This window comes from Tachysurus fulvidraco, chromosome 1 (assembly GCF_022655615.1).
Source record: "Tachysurus fulvidraco isolate hzauxx_2018 chromosome 1, HZAU_PFXX_2.0, whole genome shotgun sequence".
NCBI classification, from domain to species: Eukaryota; Metazoa; Chordata; class Actinopteri; order Siluriformes; family Bagridae; genus Tachysurus; species Tachysurus fulvidraco.
In genome coordinates, this window is record NC_062518.1 from 21,702,881 (window position 1) to 21,722,800 (window position 19,920).

Sequence of the window (19,920 nt, forward strand, 5' to 3'; positions counted from 1 at the left end):
TCCACGTTTGTACATCCTAAAGTTACCAAAGATGTGGCCTTTAAAGTGTTATAGACTCTGAAAAACTCCTGAAAACTCTGAGTTTGGGTGTGCTAACAGCTAACAGTCATCGGCTCGAGCGCTTTTGATTCAGCCCTGACTCAGTGCCAGTGATGTGCGCGCGACGTGTCGGCGCATGCACGAGTCTTCCCCCAGACAGCTTTAAAGCTCGCGCACTGAGTGAAGACGCAGCAGAACAAGTCGCGCGCGCAGAAACGCACAGCGGTTTTCATTCCCCTATAACGCGCACAACACTGAGACTTACTCTTAGTGTCTGGACTATGAAGAGCACTTGGATCTTTCTATGCGCGGTCTGCGCCTGGTATCCAGTTCACGGAACATATCGACGTAAGTGCAGTTTATTTATTTATTTATTATTATTATTTTTTTAATTGCAACTAAATAGAATCACGTGCCAGAGCTCCTAAACAACACGTGCACTCAGAACATATTAGATAAATAATGTTATTAACTTAGTTATTTTTTGTAATAGGAAATAATGCATGACGCATTTGGTGAATTGGACTGTCATCACACTACAGTTGATTGTTTTCCTTTAACAGCGCACACCGGGTGTATTGCCCTTCTTATACTATACAGTATTTATTTTAGTACTGAAAACGACATTCTTTTAAGTCCTGAACACTTTACTATGTGTTTACTGATCAGAACAAAGCATAGCACTGACACTGGAGACTTCTTCCATATACATTAAAACAAACAAACAAACAAACAAACAAACAAACAAACAAACAAACAAGCAAAACGATTCCATACAGAACATTTGTGATCAATGATTATAAACAATTTCATTAATCCCTTTTTATTAGGCATATGTTCACAATCAGAACCAAGAATTCAACAGCACTGTTGTACACTTTTTCTTGTGGAAATGTAACATAAGGGACATCTTTTGTATGTTAAAAGGAACATAATATGCCTCAGGGGCCAACTTTCAATAAAATTAGATGGTTGCGTCAGGAAGGGCATCCGGTGTAAAAAAAAAACTGTGCCAAATCAAATACATGGATTAGATTATCTGCTGTGGCAATCCCAAATATGGAGCAGCTGAAAGAACAATAATGTAATATTACATGAAGGGCCACGATTGTAATACGATTGAAGACCTCTAACAAATACACCAGATTGGCTTAAAAGTTTTTAAAAATATATTGTCATAATATCATAATTCTGTCATAACGTAATAACTTAGCACCATGGCTATAGCACTTTAGTCGGGATATTTAGTAATGTAGATCAGGATAATGTGCACTCTTAAAAAAAGGCGGGTTCACCAAAGTTTGTTTGGATCCAAATGATCCAGTTAGCTAATGTTACAAAAAAATCAAAAGGATTATAGGATATATCTTCGTTATCGTTGACTTAAAATGGTGCACCTTGGAAAACAAAACAAAACAAAAAACAACAATGCAAGATTAGGAATCATTTATAAACCCATTTGTATCCTACTATACATTTAAGTTCTTGGTCAGAAATTTGTAGGATATTATTAGTATTTCATTCAACATTAGGAGCTGCTTGCTTTACTGGGTTGATTAAAGAAACAAATGATTTTTTTTTGGAAAATTCTACTTTTGGAACTGACAAAATTCCTTAGGATCTGTTTAACAACAACAACAACAACAACAACAACAACAACAACAACAACAACAACAACAACATGCAATTAAAATAGGGTATTTACACACATTTGGTACATGGCCCTCTTAATATCTTAGGCAGGTACAAGCAAAAATAATTAAAGAACAGATTTGCACACGTATTTGAGGTCAATTATGAACTATAGTGTACCCTGTTGTAGACTGGCATCCTGTCCAGGGTGTACCCTGTCTTTTGCCCAGAGTCTCCTGGTATAGGCTGTGACCAAGTAGGATAAGTGGTGTAGAGAAAAGATGGATGGATAAATGAATGGATAAACTGGCGTGAATTGGAGCGAGCTGAGGTTAAGGAAGTGTCAGATCACTTAGAGGTCCATATTTAATATAAACCACTCATTTCAGATACAGATATTTGGAGCAATAAACAGATACAGGATACTGATTACTAATCTCCCAATGCTTTAGGGGTTTCCTCCAGGTACCTCATTTTCCTCCCCCAGTCCAAAGACATGCCCTGTAGGCTGATTGACATCTCAAAATTGTCAGTAGTGTGTGAATGGGTTTGTGAGTATGTGTGTGATGGGTTGGCACCCTGTCCAAGGTGTCCCCCACCTTGTGTCCCATGGGATAGGCTCCAGGAACCCAGCAACAATTTGTAGGATAAGCTCTTTGGCTCGTTGGTCTAGTGGTATGATTCTTGCTTTTGGTGGACCAGCTCTTACTTTGTGGAGGAGGTCAAGATGTTGGACTACTGATCAGAAGGTTGTGAGTTCAAATTCAATGGACAACAAACTACCACTGCTGGGCCTTTGAGCAAAGCCTTTAACCCGTAATTAATAAGTTGAATGGAAATAAGTAGTACAGAAATTGGACAGATGGATGGATTGGTTCAGCCTGGAGCACAAGAAAAAACTTGCCTGTTTATTGTTCAGCCAACAAAGGCAAGTTCACTTCATGTTCCTATGTGGACATACCTTTGATTGACTCTCTTTTGTGATACTCACCGGTCCTGGATCTTTTCTTGTTGCCCCTTCTGCCATAACTTTCTTACATTCTTTGTGTTTGTACTGCCTTGCATTGGCTGCTACTTAAAGAATGCTGGTGTCTATCTCAGGGTGTGGCTTAGGTATTATTTACAGGTTACACATACCAGCTTGTTTGAAAAGCTTTGATCATGATGTCATTTCAACTCGCATAACTTTTTCATTGACATTTTTTTCAAGCAAGCCATTTTCTTGGTGGTTTACAGTGCCCTGTTACGACCTGGCATTGAAGTGTCACCTGATTTCAATAACAAATGATACCAAACTATAAGGATCCATCTGAACAATGTTAAATAAATGATCAAGAAATGGTAAGAACATGGCACGCTCCTCAGCTCAGAGGAGTCCATCAACATTATGCAACCATCACCATGCTTCTTTGCTCTCATCAGACCAGGGAACCATATTCCTCTTGTTTGGTGAGTTGCCAAACACACAATCTTTTGCCAAACACATTTTTGTGATCCAAGTGATCCTGCATCTCAGTGTGCACAACCCAAAACCCTGGAGAGAGTGATGTGCTTAAATGAGTCTACACAACATCAACAAAAGGTGATGCAGTACCACAGCTGCTGAAACCATTAAGGACTCCATTCACCCTGGTAACTGCAATAAGGCACGCACTCTTCCCCAAGGTCACCCGCTCTTCTGCTTGTACCTGTCCATCAAACTTATCCCTTCGGAGTCCATAAAGTCTCCACTGACACTCTGCACACTGCATTTTCTTTTACTGTTACTAACTTTGGTACATCACTTTTTTCCCAGTTATGGCTGTTACTACACATCAATATTCTTTTGTTTTTTCATATTTTTCTTTCTCATTTTTTTTTATTTTATAGAGCAGACCATGTTTCCATTTCACTGCAACTTATATATTTGCATTTACATTTACGGCATTTAGCAGACACCCTTATCCAGAGTGACTTACAACTGAGCAACCGAAGGTTAAGGGCCGCTTGGCAGCATTGGCAGCCATGACCTTCCGATCAGTAGCCCAACACCTTAACCACTGAGCTACCACATCCCCACATATACCACCATATATACTGTATATAACTGTCTAAGTGACTAATAAAATCTTCTCTAATGAGTACTAGGGCCTTCTAGGAACAGGTATATTTATATTGAGATCACTTGATATGACTTTGTTTACACATTCAAATGATTGTATGACTTCTGAAAAAAATATTAGGGTGGAATAGTTATCCATGACACTGTAGCTACACAACTGTCTTCACATTTTTTTTGCCTGTTTGTTGTTTGATTATAGCATCGAGCTGCACATGTAATGGAAAGGCTCTGTATTGCGTGAGAGACTACTTGGGCCTGCGTTGTGCAAACTGCCAAGACAACACTGAAGGCCGGCACTGTGAGAGCTGTAAAGAAGGATTCTACCACCAGAAGGCAGGAGAGCGCTGCCTGCCCTGCGACTGCAATCCTTTAGGTAGGTCAACATCTGGATGGAGCTTATTCCTTTAATCATCTGCCTTTTTTTTTTTTTAAATAATGATCTAGAAAATGCTTAAATCTGCATATCTGCATAAATAAATACATTTAGTTTCATTAAAGAAACTATTTATATCCTTGGGGAAAATACAGTACCTTATTATTATTTACCATTGACTCATATCTTAATTTTGTACAGGCTCACGATTAAACAAAATACTATGTTCAAATTAATTTCTATTTATTTCCTTCAATTTATTTCTATATTAGTTTCTACAGAGAAAGCAGCTCCACAGAAATATATAAAAAAAAATGTAATTTTTTAAAATTATAAATACTAATTTAGATTTTAAAATTGTCGATTCATTTCAAATGAATCGTTTTAAACAATTCAGAATGTATCCCTAATTGGCTGGACCAAGGTGACAGCGGCACAAAAAACAAACAAACAAACAAATAAATAAAATTAGGAAAATGTAAAAATTGTTAAAAACAAAAACAAAAATAAAGAATCCAAAAAATTTCCTATTTTATTGTTTTCTCAGCTAATCTTCACCAGCATATTAAAGTCAGAAATGAATTAGGCTATTTTTTCAGAAATGCCTACATTTTTTATTAAAGAAAATGATTTGTCCAGCTTTTAGCAGTAATGTCTCTGAGGACTTGTTTTGTTACTTCATTTCTTTTTGTAGACATTTTGTAAACTAAATTATAGTTGATAAGTACAAGTTAGACTTCTGTTTACTGATTTATTCCAAACTGCATTGACATCTTCTGCCTTATTTGGTCTGAATGTTAGCATAATCTTCTAAACAAATCAAATCAAATTTGATTTTGCATTTTAATTTATTTTAACTTTCTCAACTTAGCTGTAGTGAACGCTGTCGGCATCTTGTGAAACTCTGGTGTAGAGCTTACGGGTGAAGCTGTAGAGCATATGTATGTGTGGAAGTTACTAGGGTGTTTTAAAGAAAATGGTTTTATATGATTTAAGGCTCTGAGGGCACAGGATGTGACAATCAGCGGCAGTGTGTGTGTAAGCGAGGTGTGCAGGGGACTCAGTGTGACCGTTGCGCTGACGGATCTTCAATCAAGGCCAGCGGTTGTGAGCAGCTGCAGTGAGTAATAGATGATACATACAATTATTCCTGCCATTTTCTATATCTCTAATGTCACTAATCTCTACATATTGTGTGTAGGCAGAAAACCTGTTTCTGTAACGGTCATTCGAATGAGTGTTCCACAGCACAAGGTTACTCAGTGTTCAACATCGTCTCAACATTTGACCAAGGTGAGTTAAAGTGTATGTCAACTAATTCCACTAAGCCTCTGGAATTTATATATATTTTCTTTAACAAAAATGCTATGTGGTCTAAATACAGGGATGGAGGGCTGGAGAGTTGTCACTGCTCCGAGCGTGAGTCCTTCCCAGGTGCAATACCGCTGGTCTCCGGCGCACCACAGCGTCGAGGTCGTCTCTACAGACGTGCTGCCTGTTTACCTGTCTGCTCCAGGTAACAGGTTTTTCTCAGTGAAACAAATTTGACGTTAGTCAGAAATGATGACTGAAATGATGAAACGCTTTCATTTCTTCCCTTTCTTTATCACGCTCAGCTCGGTATCTAGGGAACCAGGCTTTGAGCTATGGTCAGACACTGTCCTTCGTCCTCTATCTCAGCCGAGGAGTCCGCTATCCCTCTGCCTCAGACGTTGTGTTAGAAGGAGCTGGACTGAAGGTTGCTGCTCCGCTGGGAAACATGAGGACTGTCATCCCATGTGGAAAGAAAATCACCTACACTTTCAGGTAAGTGCTCATAGGTAGCTCGTTATAGCCAATGCAGACCAGACTACATGCATAGACGACAACAATTAAAGCAAATTAAGGACTGAAAATATCTTAGCAAATTCATTGCACATATTGCCAATTACATGATAAACAGTCCCTTCAAGTTTTTTTTGCAATCGCAGAAATGAATGCAAAATGAAGAAAGATCAACAGATATTCTATAGATTTGGGCCAAGACATGCTGTTTGATGTCATGATGTAATTACATATTTGTGTCTTCACTGGTAAAAGTTTAAAAGAAGAATCATTTGCTTGCCATTTTGCCCATTCAAATAGTTATCTGTAAAAAAAACAAACAAAAAAAAACACAAAAAGTCTGTAAGTTGCACTGTAAATTAAAAAAAAAAAAAAAAAAAGAGTTACATAAAATATGAATAATAAAATATGAAAATACAAATTGGCTTAATATAATACAAATATTAGGTAAAAATATTATATAAATATATAATATTAGGTAAAAATATTATATATTTATATTCTATACTCTACTATTTTTTCTACATTTACACTAATTAAAAAAAAATCTTATTTATTCTTTAAGGTTATTGGTCAGTGGTTGAAGTTTCAAAGAAGAATTCTGTACTTTCAGTTATTTGATTTGTGTAGTTTTCTTAAAAAACAAAACAAAACTACAGCAAATATTAAAATTAGACATGAGTTTTCCTAACAGAGAATGTCCTAGAGCAATAGTTTACAATTTAACGGGTGCAACTGCAACCTTGGCATAGAAGTATAGTTTTAAATAGCCTTCCATCTACAGTATTGCTTTTAAAGAATTCAGAACTTCTATTCAGAATTCTAGAGAAGAAACAAATACCAACAATGTGAGGAAAATGACACATTATTGTATAGTTATTTTTACAGTATGAGATTGAAGATAGTATGCTATAAACGAAAGAGTTTTTTTTTGTGATCAAATTTCGTTTTTTTACTATTTTGACCAAGACAGTAAACACACAAAAGGATCCATAGTTAAATAAAACTGTAAGAAAGTGTATAAAATATTCTTTTATCTTGTAGGCTGGATGAACAACCCAGCAGCAGATGGAATCCCCAGCTCTCAGCACCAGATTTTCAGACCCTACTGAGCAACCTTACAGCCGTCAAGATCCGAGTCACATTTGGGGAAGAGGGTGTGTATGTGTGTATGAAAATGTACTTACAGCCTAGTTTAATTCCGTACATATTCACATTCATGCAGTTATCTAATGAGCCAATCATCAGCCGGTCAGGTGGCAGCAATGCAATACATTTGCAAGCCTGTGCCTATTTCAGGCGTCATTGGGCATCTTTAGAGTTTACAGAGAAAACCAAAAGAACACTAAGAGAGCCCAGCGAACATGATTTGATCTACCAGGAGGTTTATAGTAACTCGTATCATCACTCTTTCCAAACGTGGTAAGGAGAAAAGCATCTCAGCAAGCACAACACATTGATCCTTGATGGAGGACCACATTCGGTTCCACCACGCCTGTCAACCAAGAACAAGAATCTGATGCGATCATGGGCACAGAATCACACACACTGGACAGCTGAAGACTATATATATCTAAATATATATATATATATATATATATATATATATATATATATATATATATATATATAAAATATCTGCTCTTAATCCAGGTCTTATCTGGTCTTTAACTATCCAGTTTTGGTGAGTTTGTGCCCAGAATAACCTCAGATTCTTGTTCTTAATTGACAGGAATAAAGTAGTCAAGGTTTGTTGTGCTTGAGGTGTGATAAATCCTGAGATGCTTTTCTGCTCACCATGGTTTTAAAGAGTGCTTATTTGAGTTACTATAGACTTTCTGTCAGCTTAGACCAGTCCTTTAATTCTCTTCTTATCTCACATGTCACATGATTGGCTTTTTATATTACTGCATCAATGTGATGGGGTTCTAGTCTTCCTAATGGTAGATGGTGAGTGTATACTGATTATTATTATTATTATTATTATTATTATTATTATTATTATTATTATTATTATTATTATTATTATTATTATTATTATCCATTAACATCATTTTTTGTTACTATCTAAATTAAATCCCTACACCAGGACGTGGTCGTCTAGATGACGTCACCTTGGTCTCTGCTCGGTTGGGTCCTGGCTTTCCTGCGTCCTGGGTGGAGGAGTGCCGTTGTCCTGCAGGTTACGAAGGACAGTTCTGTGAGTGCTGTGCTGCTGGCTATAAAAGACGTTTCCCTGGACAGGGTGTTCGTAGCCAGTGCGAGCCATGCCATTGTCGGGGAGGAAGCTGCGATCCTGAAACAGGTTTGCTACTACAATGGATGAATGGATGAATTGTTTAAACTGCAATGGGGAAGTGGTAGCACAGTGGTTAATGTGTTGGACTGCAGATCATGAGTTCGAATCCCAAGGGCCAACAAGCTGCTACTGCCCTCGAGCAAGGCCCTTAACCCTCAATTGCTCAGCTCTATAATCGAAACAAATGTAAGTTGCTCTGGACATGTGTGTCTGCCAAATGCCATAAATGTATAATAGAAGGACTATTTGTTGTAACTAGTTGACCAGTAATTTACAAAAAAGTAGCAGACTTCTCATTTACATTTATTTACAGTATACAACTCAATTAAACTTTCGAGGGTTAAGGGCCTTGCTCAAGGTCCCAGCAGTGACAGAATGGCAGTGCTGGGTTTTGAACTCACAGCTGTCTTATCAATAGTCCAACAACTCAGCCACTATCATCAGGATATAATGATTGGTGCATTCTTTCCAGGTGACTGCTACTCGGCTGACGAGACTCCTAATGGACAAGCCTGTGATACTGGGTACTACAGTGACCCTGAGGTTCCTGGGGCCTGCAAGAAGTGCACATGCCCCACTGGCTTCATCTGCTCGCTCACAGCAGGGACCCTGAATGTAAAGTGTAAATGCCCACCTGGGACCACAGGTGAGTAGAAAGAAGCATCCCTAGAGAGCCATTTACACTGTTTCCCTGTTTGTGTATGTATGATGAAGATAATAAAAGATAAACTCTGTGTCTGTGTTGAATGATAGGCTCTCGGTGCCAAAAATGCTCCGACAGTTTCTATGGCGATCCTCTGGGAGAGAGTGGCGTTCAGCGACCCTGCCAGCGCTGCCACTGTAACGGACATTTGGACTTAAATGTCCCTGGCAACTGTGACGGCTTGACAGGGGAGTGTTTCAAATGCACAAACCACACCACAGGCTTTCAGTGCGAGAAGTGTCTGGAAGGATTCTTCCACAGCAAAGCCGGTGATGCATGCCAAGGTAGCGTAGACAAATACTGACACATGAAAAGGAGTCTAATGACCCACTGCGGTCTAGACTGTCTCAATTCATTGTGTACTTTTCTCTGCCTTGTAGCTTGTAACTGCAACCCAAAGGGATCGATCGCCAGCTCCTGCAACGAGCAAGGCCAGTGCAAGTGTAAAGAGGGTTTCGAGGGGCAAAAGTGCATCAAATCCATGTGTCCATCATGCTTCGACCCTGTTAAGAGCAAGGTGGGGTGGGGAGTGTTCTGCATTTCAAATCTAACTAGTCAGTTCATGTGTGAATAATTTCTCCATTGCTGTCCAAAATTAAAGCACGCAAACTGATTGGCCAGTTGTGATATTTAACTTCAGTTTGTCCTTTAGGATATTTTTAAGATTTTTAAAATCTTATTGGAGTTTGTGATTTTTTTTAAAAACAGAATTTCTGTTTGTCTGGTAGGCTTTAATTTGATTTAATAGTTTATTTAATTTTTTGTTAACAGAATTGTAATTAGGATCTTATTTGATTAAAATATTATTGTGCAATAAAAATGTATTTTTATTGGAAAGTCATTGGAAATGACAGAATTTTTAAGTTTTAAAATCTTAAAATGTTTGCTTGAAAGAATGTTCCAATGGTTTCGTAGTTAAAGTGTTTTATCTTAGGATTACACTTTATAATAGAAATCGTAAGAAACATCCTGTAAATCTTTGAATCGGTATTGGTCATTAGTTAACATTTTAACATACACAGTTCCAATCAACTAAAATAGGAACCCAAAGTTGATCCTATGTAAAAAGAATTCCGATAGAATTGTACCTACATTATATTTCTGTCTTGTCCAACAATTCGAATAGCATAGAAATAGAAATATGACAGAGATCATGACAATTTCTTTTCTGGAATTATAGGTATTTAGGGTAAAATGTAACATATTTAATATTTGTTCTGTTAATGAATGAATGACAGAAAACGGATATGTTTGTGATGTCATGATAAACAGATTGGGAAGTTTGTGAAGAAGCTGCAGCAGGTGGAATATCTTTTTAACAATGTGGGGACTGATGGTGCAGACATCAGCGCGATGGAGAAAGCTATCAGAGATGCTGAGGAAATGGTCAAGATGGTGGAAAGTGAAGCAGACTTACTGATCGGTAAAATACCCCATTTCCTTTTTGTCCATGAACACAAACAAACAAACCAAAAACTTTTTTTTTTACTGATGTTTAACAGTTTATTCAGTCACATTCAAGTTAATAAGAATTAGAATAATATGAAATTGTAAAGAATGTAAAGAATGCAACAATGTGCAACATGCTGTTAAATATAAATTTACTTTACTGAATATTTTCCAAACATGATCATAGCATCATGATTCACAAAACTTCCTCCAGAGATACTATTAAAATTCATAGATACTGTTAATAAGATCACTTCATTTTTTACCTTTTACCAGAACACTGCCGCTCCATTCATAAAAAAATGACTTAGAAGACATTTTCATCCAGCATAAACAAATGAATGATTTTCGGGTCGTGAGTCTGATAGAAAATGATTCAGGACTCATTTTAACTATTGTAAGATGTTTGTTTTCCCTTTGTTGAAAAAACCTTCTACACAAACTTATTAGCTGAAGATAATAGCTTCAGATTGTAAAGAATTTATGAACAAAGGCTTGGAGCTTCCCCGAGTGCAGAAATGGGTTTGGTCACCATTTACTTTGATGACAGAAACATTAGTGTGAAAAAATAACATTTCTATGAATATATTGCCTCTAAAATGCTAGGGAAAACTGAAATACTTGATAATTGAAATAATGAAACACCACAAGTTACTTAAGCGTAGTAACAATGTACCAGTACTGCAGCACTTTTCTACCTCTGCTGACTGATTTATACATTTTCATCATTCATCTTATAGAGGCAGAGAAGGGTCTTCATGACCAGCTGTTATCCATTAGCAGCAATCAGTTGAAGAGTGAGGGAAAAATTCAGGACATCTCAAAGATCGTGAAGAGCGTTGTCCGACAGGAGCAGCATTATCAGAGAGAAGTGGCTGACATCCAGAAACTCCTTGCCGTTATTAGGCAACATCTGGAAAAGGCCAAGCGGGACATCCAATCAATTGTGAGTGGTTTTAAAAATTTTGTAGCATGACTGATGAATGACTGTTACAGGTTCCCCTCCTTTACATTGCAGTTCCCATGGCGACGCAAAAGGTTTTGTTTACGATTATGTGTGCTTGTAATTTGGTTCTATGGTCCCTGCCAATGCTCTGTTACTGGTTTGTTGCCCTATTGTGTTGATCTGTTTTGTGTTAAGACCTTGATTATTTTGTTTATTTTAGGAACTCCCCCTGGGTGATGCGGTACCAGGTACAAATGTTGTGTCCGATTTGGTCCAGAAAGCAAGTGATCTCGCTGAGAAGTGAGTGCAGCTTCTTTATTATTCTTTATTAGGTATTATTAATCAGAGGTGAAATAAAACTACATAATTCTGTAGAGCATTTTTTTTAAATGTAAAAGGACATTGTAAATGTCAAATCAAATTTTATTTGTCACATACATACAGGGTACGATATGCAATTAAGTGCTTTATGCAACTGTCCGGTATAAGACTAAAATAAAAAAAAAGTATAAAAAAAGCAAAAAATAAAATAAGAAAGTATAAACTATATAAGAAAAAACTATATAAAAAAACTATATAAAATATGAAATATATGGAGAATATGAAGAAATAATGTATATACATATACATAAATAAATATACATATACATAAATGTGTATGGTTTTTAAAGATTGTCCTTAAAGTGTCCAGGTGCAGTATGGTGTGTAAATAGTGTATAAAGTGGCACTGTGCTGTGCAAGTCCAGAGTTAAAGTGTCCTTAGGATGTCCAGGTGAAGTATGGTGTATAAATAGTGTATGGAGTGTATAAAGTGTATAAAGTGGCACTGTGCTGTGCAAGTCCAGAGTTAAAGTGACAGTGACAGTCCAGTACAGTTCCTTTAGTATTTTTTATTACTATGTTATTTACTTTAGAGTGTTTTTTTTCTCTTCAGGCACACGGGTGAGGCAGCATCAGTGGAGGAAACAGCGAAGAACTCTCTTCTCGAGGCGGAGAAAGCTTTGGCTCTCATGCGCACTGTCATCAGTGGAGAAAACAAAGTCACAGAGCAACTCAACGGCCTCAGGTCTCAGTAAGTGGATCGGTTTGTTTCACTTCAGCTATCTGTATGGATATGGTGTGTAGCGAGGTACAGTTTGATTTTTTTTCATCGCTGTGGCAGGTACGAGAAAGACATATCCCAGGTGAAAGCCATGGACAAGCAAGCGGATCGTCTGATTAAATCAGCCGAGACGGAAAGCACACTGGCATTGGATATGCTGAAACAAATATCTGACCTGGAGACAAACCTTCCAAAGGCCCCAAAGGTATTGGGAAATGAGCTTGGAAGGACTATCTTTTCATGGCCAGTTCAACATGTTTTGTAACTATTTATTGGTAATGCTTCATAGATTTCACTCCTTAATCAATTGTCTGTCCACATAAGGACATCGCCAGCCTGGCTGATACACTGGATGGTCTGAAGAAGTCATTGGGGGGTAACGTGTCTGGGTTTCTGGAGCTGCACAAACAGGCTGGTGATGATCAGAAAGAGGCAGTGGAGCTAATGGATCAGCTCAAAACTGCTCAGCGGGTAAGAAAATAACATGATGTAACAAAAATTGATTTAATATTTATTTCTGTTGAATAATAATAATCATCCAAAGTATTCAACATATTCATCTAAACTTTAATCTTACCTTTGCCTTGTGCATATTTTTCTAAGGTCCAGGATAACCTGCTAGGAAGGGCAAATGTTGCCAAAGCAGATGCAGACAAAGCCCTGAAGCTCTTTAACAGTCTGGGCAGTGTGGATGAGGCTCTGGAGAAACTCAAAGGTTAGGATACTTTTCTGGTCTAATAACCACTCTTTTATCTACCAGCAAGACTTCACTAGGCTAAGGCAATGAGATACACACTTTAAACAAAAGACCATCTCAACAAGTGATATGACTAAACCAAATGCCAGAAAACCTTATAAAACCTTTTTTTTCCTACTCTTTCAAAGCTTGAATAGTCTTTCAGATCATTCTGCTCATTTTAAGCAAATCAATCTGCCAATCAAACAAAATCATACATGTACATTTGATTGTTTAACAGTCACTTTTATTCAAAGCTATTTACATATGAGGAAATACAAGCGATGTATCAGGAAGAAGAGTGCTAGAAGAGGAAAAAGCACACAGAGTAGCTTTGTAAAAGACCATTTTTAGGCCATCGTTTTAAAGATAGTGACGGGTTAAGCTGATTGAGATTGAGGTTGGAAGTTCATTTCAACACTGTAGAAAGGTTCTGGAATGAAACCTCATGCCTCATAATACGTATTACCAATTGTCCATTGTTAACTAATCGCAGGTTGTCGGAAGAAACATAAACCTCGATGAGAATGTTGAGGTACATTGCGGTAGGGGGTTGAAGTTCCAGAAAATTTTAGCTTGATATGGACAGCTACAAGAAGTCGGAGGTAGGCTGTTGAGGGGCATGATGTGGCGTCGATTGGGCATGATTGGGCAACGAGTCATGGTGCTGAAGTGGTTTTATGTAGCTGGAAGGGACTCCCTGGAGTGGTCCACCTGGATGCCTACAGGACTGTGTAGTTAGGTTTAGGGTTAGGGTTAGATGTGTAAAATGTGGTCTGTAAAGTTCTCCTCGGTAACTGTCTTATAATAGGAAATGCTCGATAAATCGAAGGATATTCAAGATATTTTCACATGCTAACTTGCAGGTTTCATTTAAGAATTATAATACATTTTGTAACAGTTGACAAGATTTTTATCATCTGAAGGAAACTTGATCAAATAGATTACAATAGTTGCAGGTTTATTAATATTACTAATATTTATGATATGAGTATTCGAAATTCTATATATCAAATTTAATGTCTTTATATTCTGCGTAGGATTCGAAGCTCAGATCGACAGTAGTAAGGCTTTGGCTGACGAAGCCCTTAGTAGACTGCCCATAATTAGCGGCATCATTGGGAAAGCCGTGACCAACAATGACAAGACTCAGGATATTCTGGACCAGATGGGAGGCTACAGTGATTCTCTAGCCACTCTCAACAAGCTAAACATCTCTCTGGACAATTTAGAGGTATGAGAAATAGACATTAAATTTTGGGTTTCCATTTAATTCTTGAGAACGAATCAGCTGAACGATTCAATCAGCAAACTGCTAATAATTCACAGCATTTTCACGTTTATTCTGGATTTCCTGGAAGGGTTTTGTCCTCATGCTTGAGTGGCAATACTGAATAAAAGCCTTGCTGTAGCATATACTGTATATCGCCAGTGGAAACCTGGAGTTGACCCTCAAAAGCGACTCATTGACGCAAAAGCATTGAATTTGCTCATGAGCTTGCTCTCTGTGTCTTTGTAGAAATTATACAGTTCCCTGCCTTCCTCGTCAAATCTTTTAAAAACAGCTACAATGCTGAAGGGAGATTTGGAAGGGCTAAATAACCAAGTCAACTTGACCAGGAAAAAACTGACCGAAGAGAAAGCGAATGCAGAGAGAGAGCGGAAGCTAGCCGAGAAGGTACCATCTACACAAACTCTCTCTAAATTGAAATAAAATTAAATCCTGAGTTTGCTCAGTTTCATGTTGTTGTTTTTTTTTTCAAATTCAGATTAATTTGGAGGCCAATGGAGCATATATTAATGCAAATAACACAAGAGATGCTGTCGGAGATACTTTGAAGAACGTTAATAACCTTCTAGGATTGCTCGGTAAGTCTTGATGAAAATCATGCTGTTTTTATTCTGTTGTTTATGAATTGTTAAGTAAAATTTGATCAGCTTCAGTTATGTTTTGAAGGTATTTTACTCTTTAAAAAATCTAATTACATAAAACGTACTTGCATTACATATTTACAATATGACTTGCAGACCTTTGACCACTTTAGATGGTTTTGAACTAGACTTACTGTATGTAAACCACTGTGACTCTAACCAGGCAGTTACTAAGGATGAGCGATGACCCTCACAACTGAACCTTAATTGAAAGTAAATGAAAATAAAACTTAACCGTAACCTCTAGATTAAATCAAATATCGCACCTCCTACACACCTGTTACATTCCTAGTGTAAAGAGCTATTATATAGTTAAAAAAGTTTGAAAGGAAGCAGCAGAGATCGTCGGTTGGTCCTAAATTGGAGTCCTCCTTTGGAGTCTTGTACAAAGTAAAAGAGCGTTCTCATCATATGGGATTTGGACACCGAAAGATTCCAAGTTGAGGATGTGTCAGTAAGAAAATACGGTGGAATAAATGCATGAAACATCCGTAGTTGATGGTAAATTTGTTGAAATTGTCAACAAATTTACAGGATGTCATATATTTAGTTATTTATTCATTTCAAAGCTCTGTGTAATACATGATCTAGTTTGTTCCTTCCTAATGTCTGGCAAATGTCCCACAGGTACACCAACAGCTATAGATGAAAAGAAGGTGACAGATCTGGAGAACGCTATAGCCTCAAACCGTAGACGAGTGGAGACTGAGCTCAGGCCCAGACTCAGAGAGCTGGAGGACAAAGAGGCTAAGCAAAGAGCAGCCATCGCACGCATGATCAACGACATCGATACCATCCTGTCTGATATTGACAACCTTGAGCACATTCAGCGAACCATTCCAGATGGTTGCTTTAACTCACCGCCCATCGAGAGGCCTTAGTGGCATAATGTAAGAAAAGGACTACAGAAAATGTATCAGAGACTTTTTTTAATCAGTCTCCATTTAATATTTAATGTGTTTTTTATTTTGTGAGTGTGTATTTTGTACCAGAACGTTCGTAAGTTTGTTTGTCGCTCTTACTAAATATATTTATATTTCTTTTGGGAGAAGAAGATGACTGTGATATGTAAGACACAAACTATATCAATGCAATCATAATTCTTTTGAAATTCCAAAGATGGACCTGGTATAATGCAATAATTAAAGCGAACGTCTGCAAGCAGTCCTGTAATTCTGAAAATGGGCTATCAGTATTTATTGTATGTATGGTGCTTTTGAATAACACATTGCTGATCTTTAATTAAACCAAATGTAATATAATAGTTGCTAGATATTTATTGTTTTTTTCCCCCCCACAGAATTGTTAGAATTCTGCAGTATGCAAATGAGCACTTTAACAAATCACAATGCTTCAAATTTGTTTTATAAAATTTTGACCACATTTGTGGATATATTTTGCATGGATATTTTGATAAACATCAGTAGCTCCATAGATTTTGGTGGGGCAGGACATTAATAATGACAAATATGACTAGCTTGACTTATGCTATAGGCTACTATCGTGAGCAGGCAGACAGTTTATTTATTGACTGTTATGTCCTCATCTAGGAGAGCAGAAGTGTAAAGGGCTAATAAGGAATGAATAAAAGATGCTAAGGTTTTCTCAGAGATGAAGATATGTTGTAAGAAATGTAAATCAACCAGTAATTTACATGAGCCCAGCCAAGGCCGAAAAATGTGAATTACCCAGAATAAATATACAAAGAGAAGCAACATGTGAGGGCATGTGGTAGCCTAGTGGTTAAGGTGTTGGGCTACCAATCGGAAGGTTGTGAGTTCGATCCCAGGTCCACCATCAAGTTGCCACTGTTGGGCCCCTGAGCAAACCCTCAATTGCTCAGCTGTATAAAAAAAAAAAAGAGATAATGGATAAGGGTGTCTGCCAAAATGCTGTAAATGTAAGCATAACTAATATAACTCCTTAATTGATCCAAAACACAAAGACCAAACCACCTCACCCAACAGAATTGGCAGCAAAGCCATCAAGGACCAGGTTAAACTACCTAAACAAGCTTAGGACCATGTATAAAGTAAAGAACAAGTCACTCTTGTTAACTGCAGAGCATAATATGACTATTTTCTCAAAACTCTAAATACAAATTCGAAAATTCAGACACAAATCCCCAACGTCCGCAAATCTCTTGCATAAGCAAACGTTGCTTTCAAAATGACAGATAACACAAATGCTATTCAGGGGAATGTGACAATTTCAAGCATTTGAACCATTTTTATCATCTACAAAGTTCACTGCTGCACCAGAGTCATTAGCACTAAGACGTTTAAACAGGATGTTTTATTTTAAGTACCTTTGCTCACTTGGTCATGTTGTGTTTTCCAGGGTCCTCTCCACTCAGAAACATCCTTTATTGTCCCAATGCAGAATCTCTGCAACACTCATTTGCCTCAAAAGAAGAGACTGACATTTCGAACTTCCATGTTTTCCATTTCTGATTGTGATTTTGGAAAAACAGGTTTAGTTTTTTTTTTGTTGCAAGCATGTGGTTGTCATGTTTTAATCAAATGATCTGTGTGAATGGACAGTTGGAGCTACTGACTGTGAAAGAACGATCCTTGAAAGCCTGACAAAACACTGCAAGTGGACGAAGTCTTCGAGCATAACCCATGTTGCCAGTTTTAGATTTTTTGTGGAAAGTGGGTAGCTAAAGAGCCCTTTACAATCCAGCACACAAACACTGTGAACATTGTGTTTGCTTTGTTAAGCACCCTTCTGGCGTGAAGTGCTAGCACCACATGAACCTCCGGATTTAAGAGAGGGGGAGCTGGTGCAGAAAATTGAGCATTTCATGAGAAAGTCATTGCACCAGGAGAGCCATTGTGTTGTGTCAGGGAACTTTTGTTTTTACAAAGGATGATGGGTTACCTAAATCTGGTATCTGGATGTTGCTGAGGTGTTGAAAGCAACTCCACTCTACAGAACTGGATGAGCAACTCCATAGTGTAAGAAATATGGTAGAGCTATTGAGCATAAGCCACCCATTAGCTGACCTTAAGAGGCAATGGTAGAACAAAGAATAAAACCTTCAGAAAAAGATAAGACTTAGAGGTGTGGTTAGGATCCCTGTGCAGGAGGTGTACTGAATGCAGGTCTATTAAGTTCAGTCATTAGACTCAATTTCCAGACCGAAATCAAGACAGATATATACAAAGGCAGAATTCAAGGAATGGTTAGAATGCCAGACAGAGGTCAGTACACAAATATACACACCAGAATCACAATCCATGATTCCCTTAGATCTCTGAAGAGGATACTGCTTAATTGTGATGATGTCAGCTACTACTAGTAATACTACTACTACTAATAAAAACCTAATGTGAGAAAAAAGTATTTCGTATTACAGTAATCCGTCGCCACTTCGCGGTTCAAGTTTCGCGGCCTCAGTGCATCGCCGATTTTTCAAAAATATTCATCCAAAAATAAAAATAAAAACGGTTTCCCAGGATGCCAGATGAGAGAAACTCTCTCAGAGGCTTTGTACATACCCACGGGCACTCAGACAAGGCACATGATTGGTTCCCGGAGCGAGATCTGAGCTGATTGGCTGCGCATCATCGCATCCTCTCCCAGCTTCTTCCCTTGTTGTATCTCGCCACTCTCGTTCACGCTGTCAACTGTGTCTCGCATATTGGTTCCGAAATTAACTTCTCGTTAAGCCCTTACGATGCCTCCTAAGAGCCCCTGCAAAAGATTCCTCTAATGAGCCCAAGAGGAAGAGGAAGATGATGACCATCAGCGAAAAGGTCAAACTTAGGGCCAATCCTATTTCGCGGATTTTCACCTATCACGAGGGGTTCCGGTCCCCATTAACCGCGATAAACGAGGGATAAGACTATAAGTCGTATAGTCTTATAAATAAATCTCGTCTTACATAATTTAAAAGAATTGACTTGACATAAAATAAAACACTGGCACCACAATATGTTTTTTATATCTGTTCCATTATGTGCAAATCAATAGACACATACATTTATACTCAAGCAATGTAAAAAAAAAAAAAGCAGAAATCAAATAAGCTGAATGAACAAAACTGAGAGGAAGCCTTGTGTGTGGATTATGATTTACAGGAAGCTGAGTGGATTATGGAGGTATATATATATATATATACACATCAAAATTGGAGTACACCATGCAAAGTGATATATGTATCATGTATCCACTGCAACCCTGTGATAAACCATATTAGTGCCTCATGCACAATGATTTGATGACACATAGCTGAAGTAACCCAATTCCAATGACCTAACCTACTGTATGATTCATACACTCGGATAAAGTATAGCCATGTGTTTCAGCTCAATTTATCACAAAACAGTGAAAAAATATAGCTTCTACAAAACCCAATACAACCTTCGTTCTGTCAGCCCATTCTTTCCGCTAGGTAAAATATCTTTACTTATTTGTCAAAATGACTAAAAATTAACTAGTTCCAATTTCACCTGTCCACCGTAGTTCTGTTCACACATAATATTACCATAATATAACTTAAAGCACAATGAAGAAATGGTTGTGTGAAAGACTCAGAAGAATCAACGGGGCATTTGAATTCAAGTGCTGAAAATGATTCAAGATTCAAATGATTCTTCCTTTTCTTTATCACCTCCTCCTGTAAACCTCAAGTATTTAAATGGGTGTTACCTCAGTATTTCTGCACTATTTATCCTACACAGGTTCATAGGGATCGTGGAGCCCATTCCAGGGACTCAAGGTACAAGGCAATGGACACCGTGGATGGGCTGCCAAAACATAGCGCAAACATGGCACAA

The 19,920-nt window shown here is 37.8% G+C and overlaps 1 protein-coding gene across 1 annotated transcript; it reads left to right on the forward strand.

Moving 5' to 3' along the window:
• Positions 1 to 216: 216 nt before the first annotated feature.
• lamc2 (laminin, gamma 2) lies at positions 217 to 16,400 on the forward strand. The gene is made up of 22 exons (XM_027156958.2): positions 217 to 387; positions 3,972 to 4,145; positions 5,142 to 5,265; positions 5,347 to 5,438; positions 5,530 to 5,661; positions 5,762 to 5,951; positions 7,014 to 7,126; positions 8,059 to 8,274; positions 8,741 to 8,914; positions 9,022 to 9,255; positions 9,352 to 9,488; positions 10,244 to 10,394; positions 11,161 to 11,366; positions 11,587 to 11,666; positions 12,301 to 12,438; positions 12,529 to 12,673; positions 12,793 to 12,939; positions 13,072 to 13,183; positions 14,245 to 14,438; positions 14,724 to 14,882; positions 14,974 to 15,073; positions 15,764 to 16,400. The coding sequence occupies exons 1-22, from the start codon at positions 321 to 323 to the stop codon at positions 16,015 to 16,017; spliced, it is 3,339 nt and encodes a 1,112-aa protein (XP_027012759.1). The 5' UTR covers positions 217 to 320; the 3' UTR covers positions 16,018 to 16,400.
• The last annotated feature ends 3,520 nt before the right edge of the window (positions 16,401 to 19,920 follow it).

Coding starts and splice junctions, on each gene's coding strand:
- lamc2 (XM_027156958.2), top strand. CDS start 321: ATGAAGAGCACTTGGATCTTTCTATGCGCGGTCTGCGCCTGGTATCCA. Junction 12,439..12,528: donor CTCAACGGCCTCAGGTCTCA/GTAAGTGGATCG, acceptor TCGCTGTGGCAG/GTACGAGAAAGACATATCCC. Junction 14,883..14,973: donor AGCGGAAGCTAGCCGAGAAG/GTACCATCTACA, acceptor TTTCAAATTCAG/ATTAATTTGGAGGCCAATGG.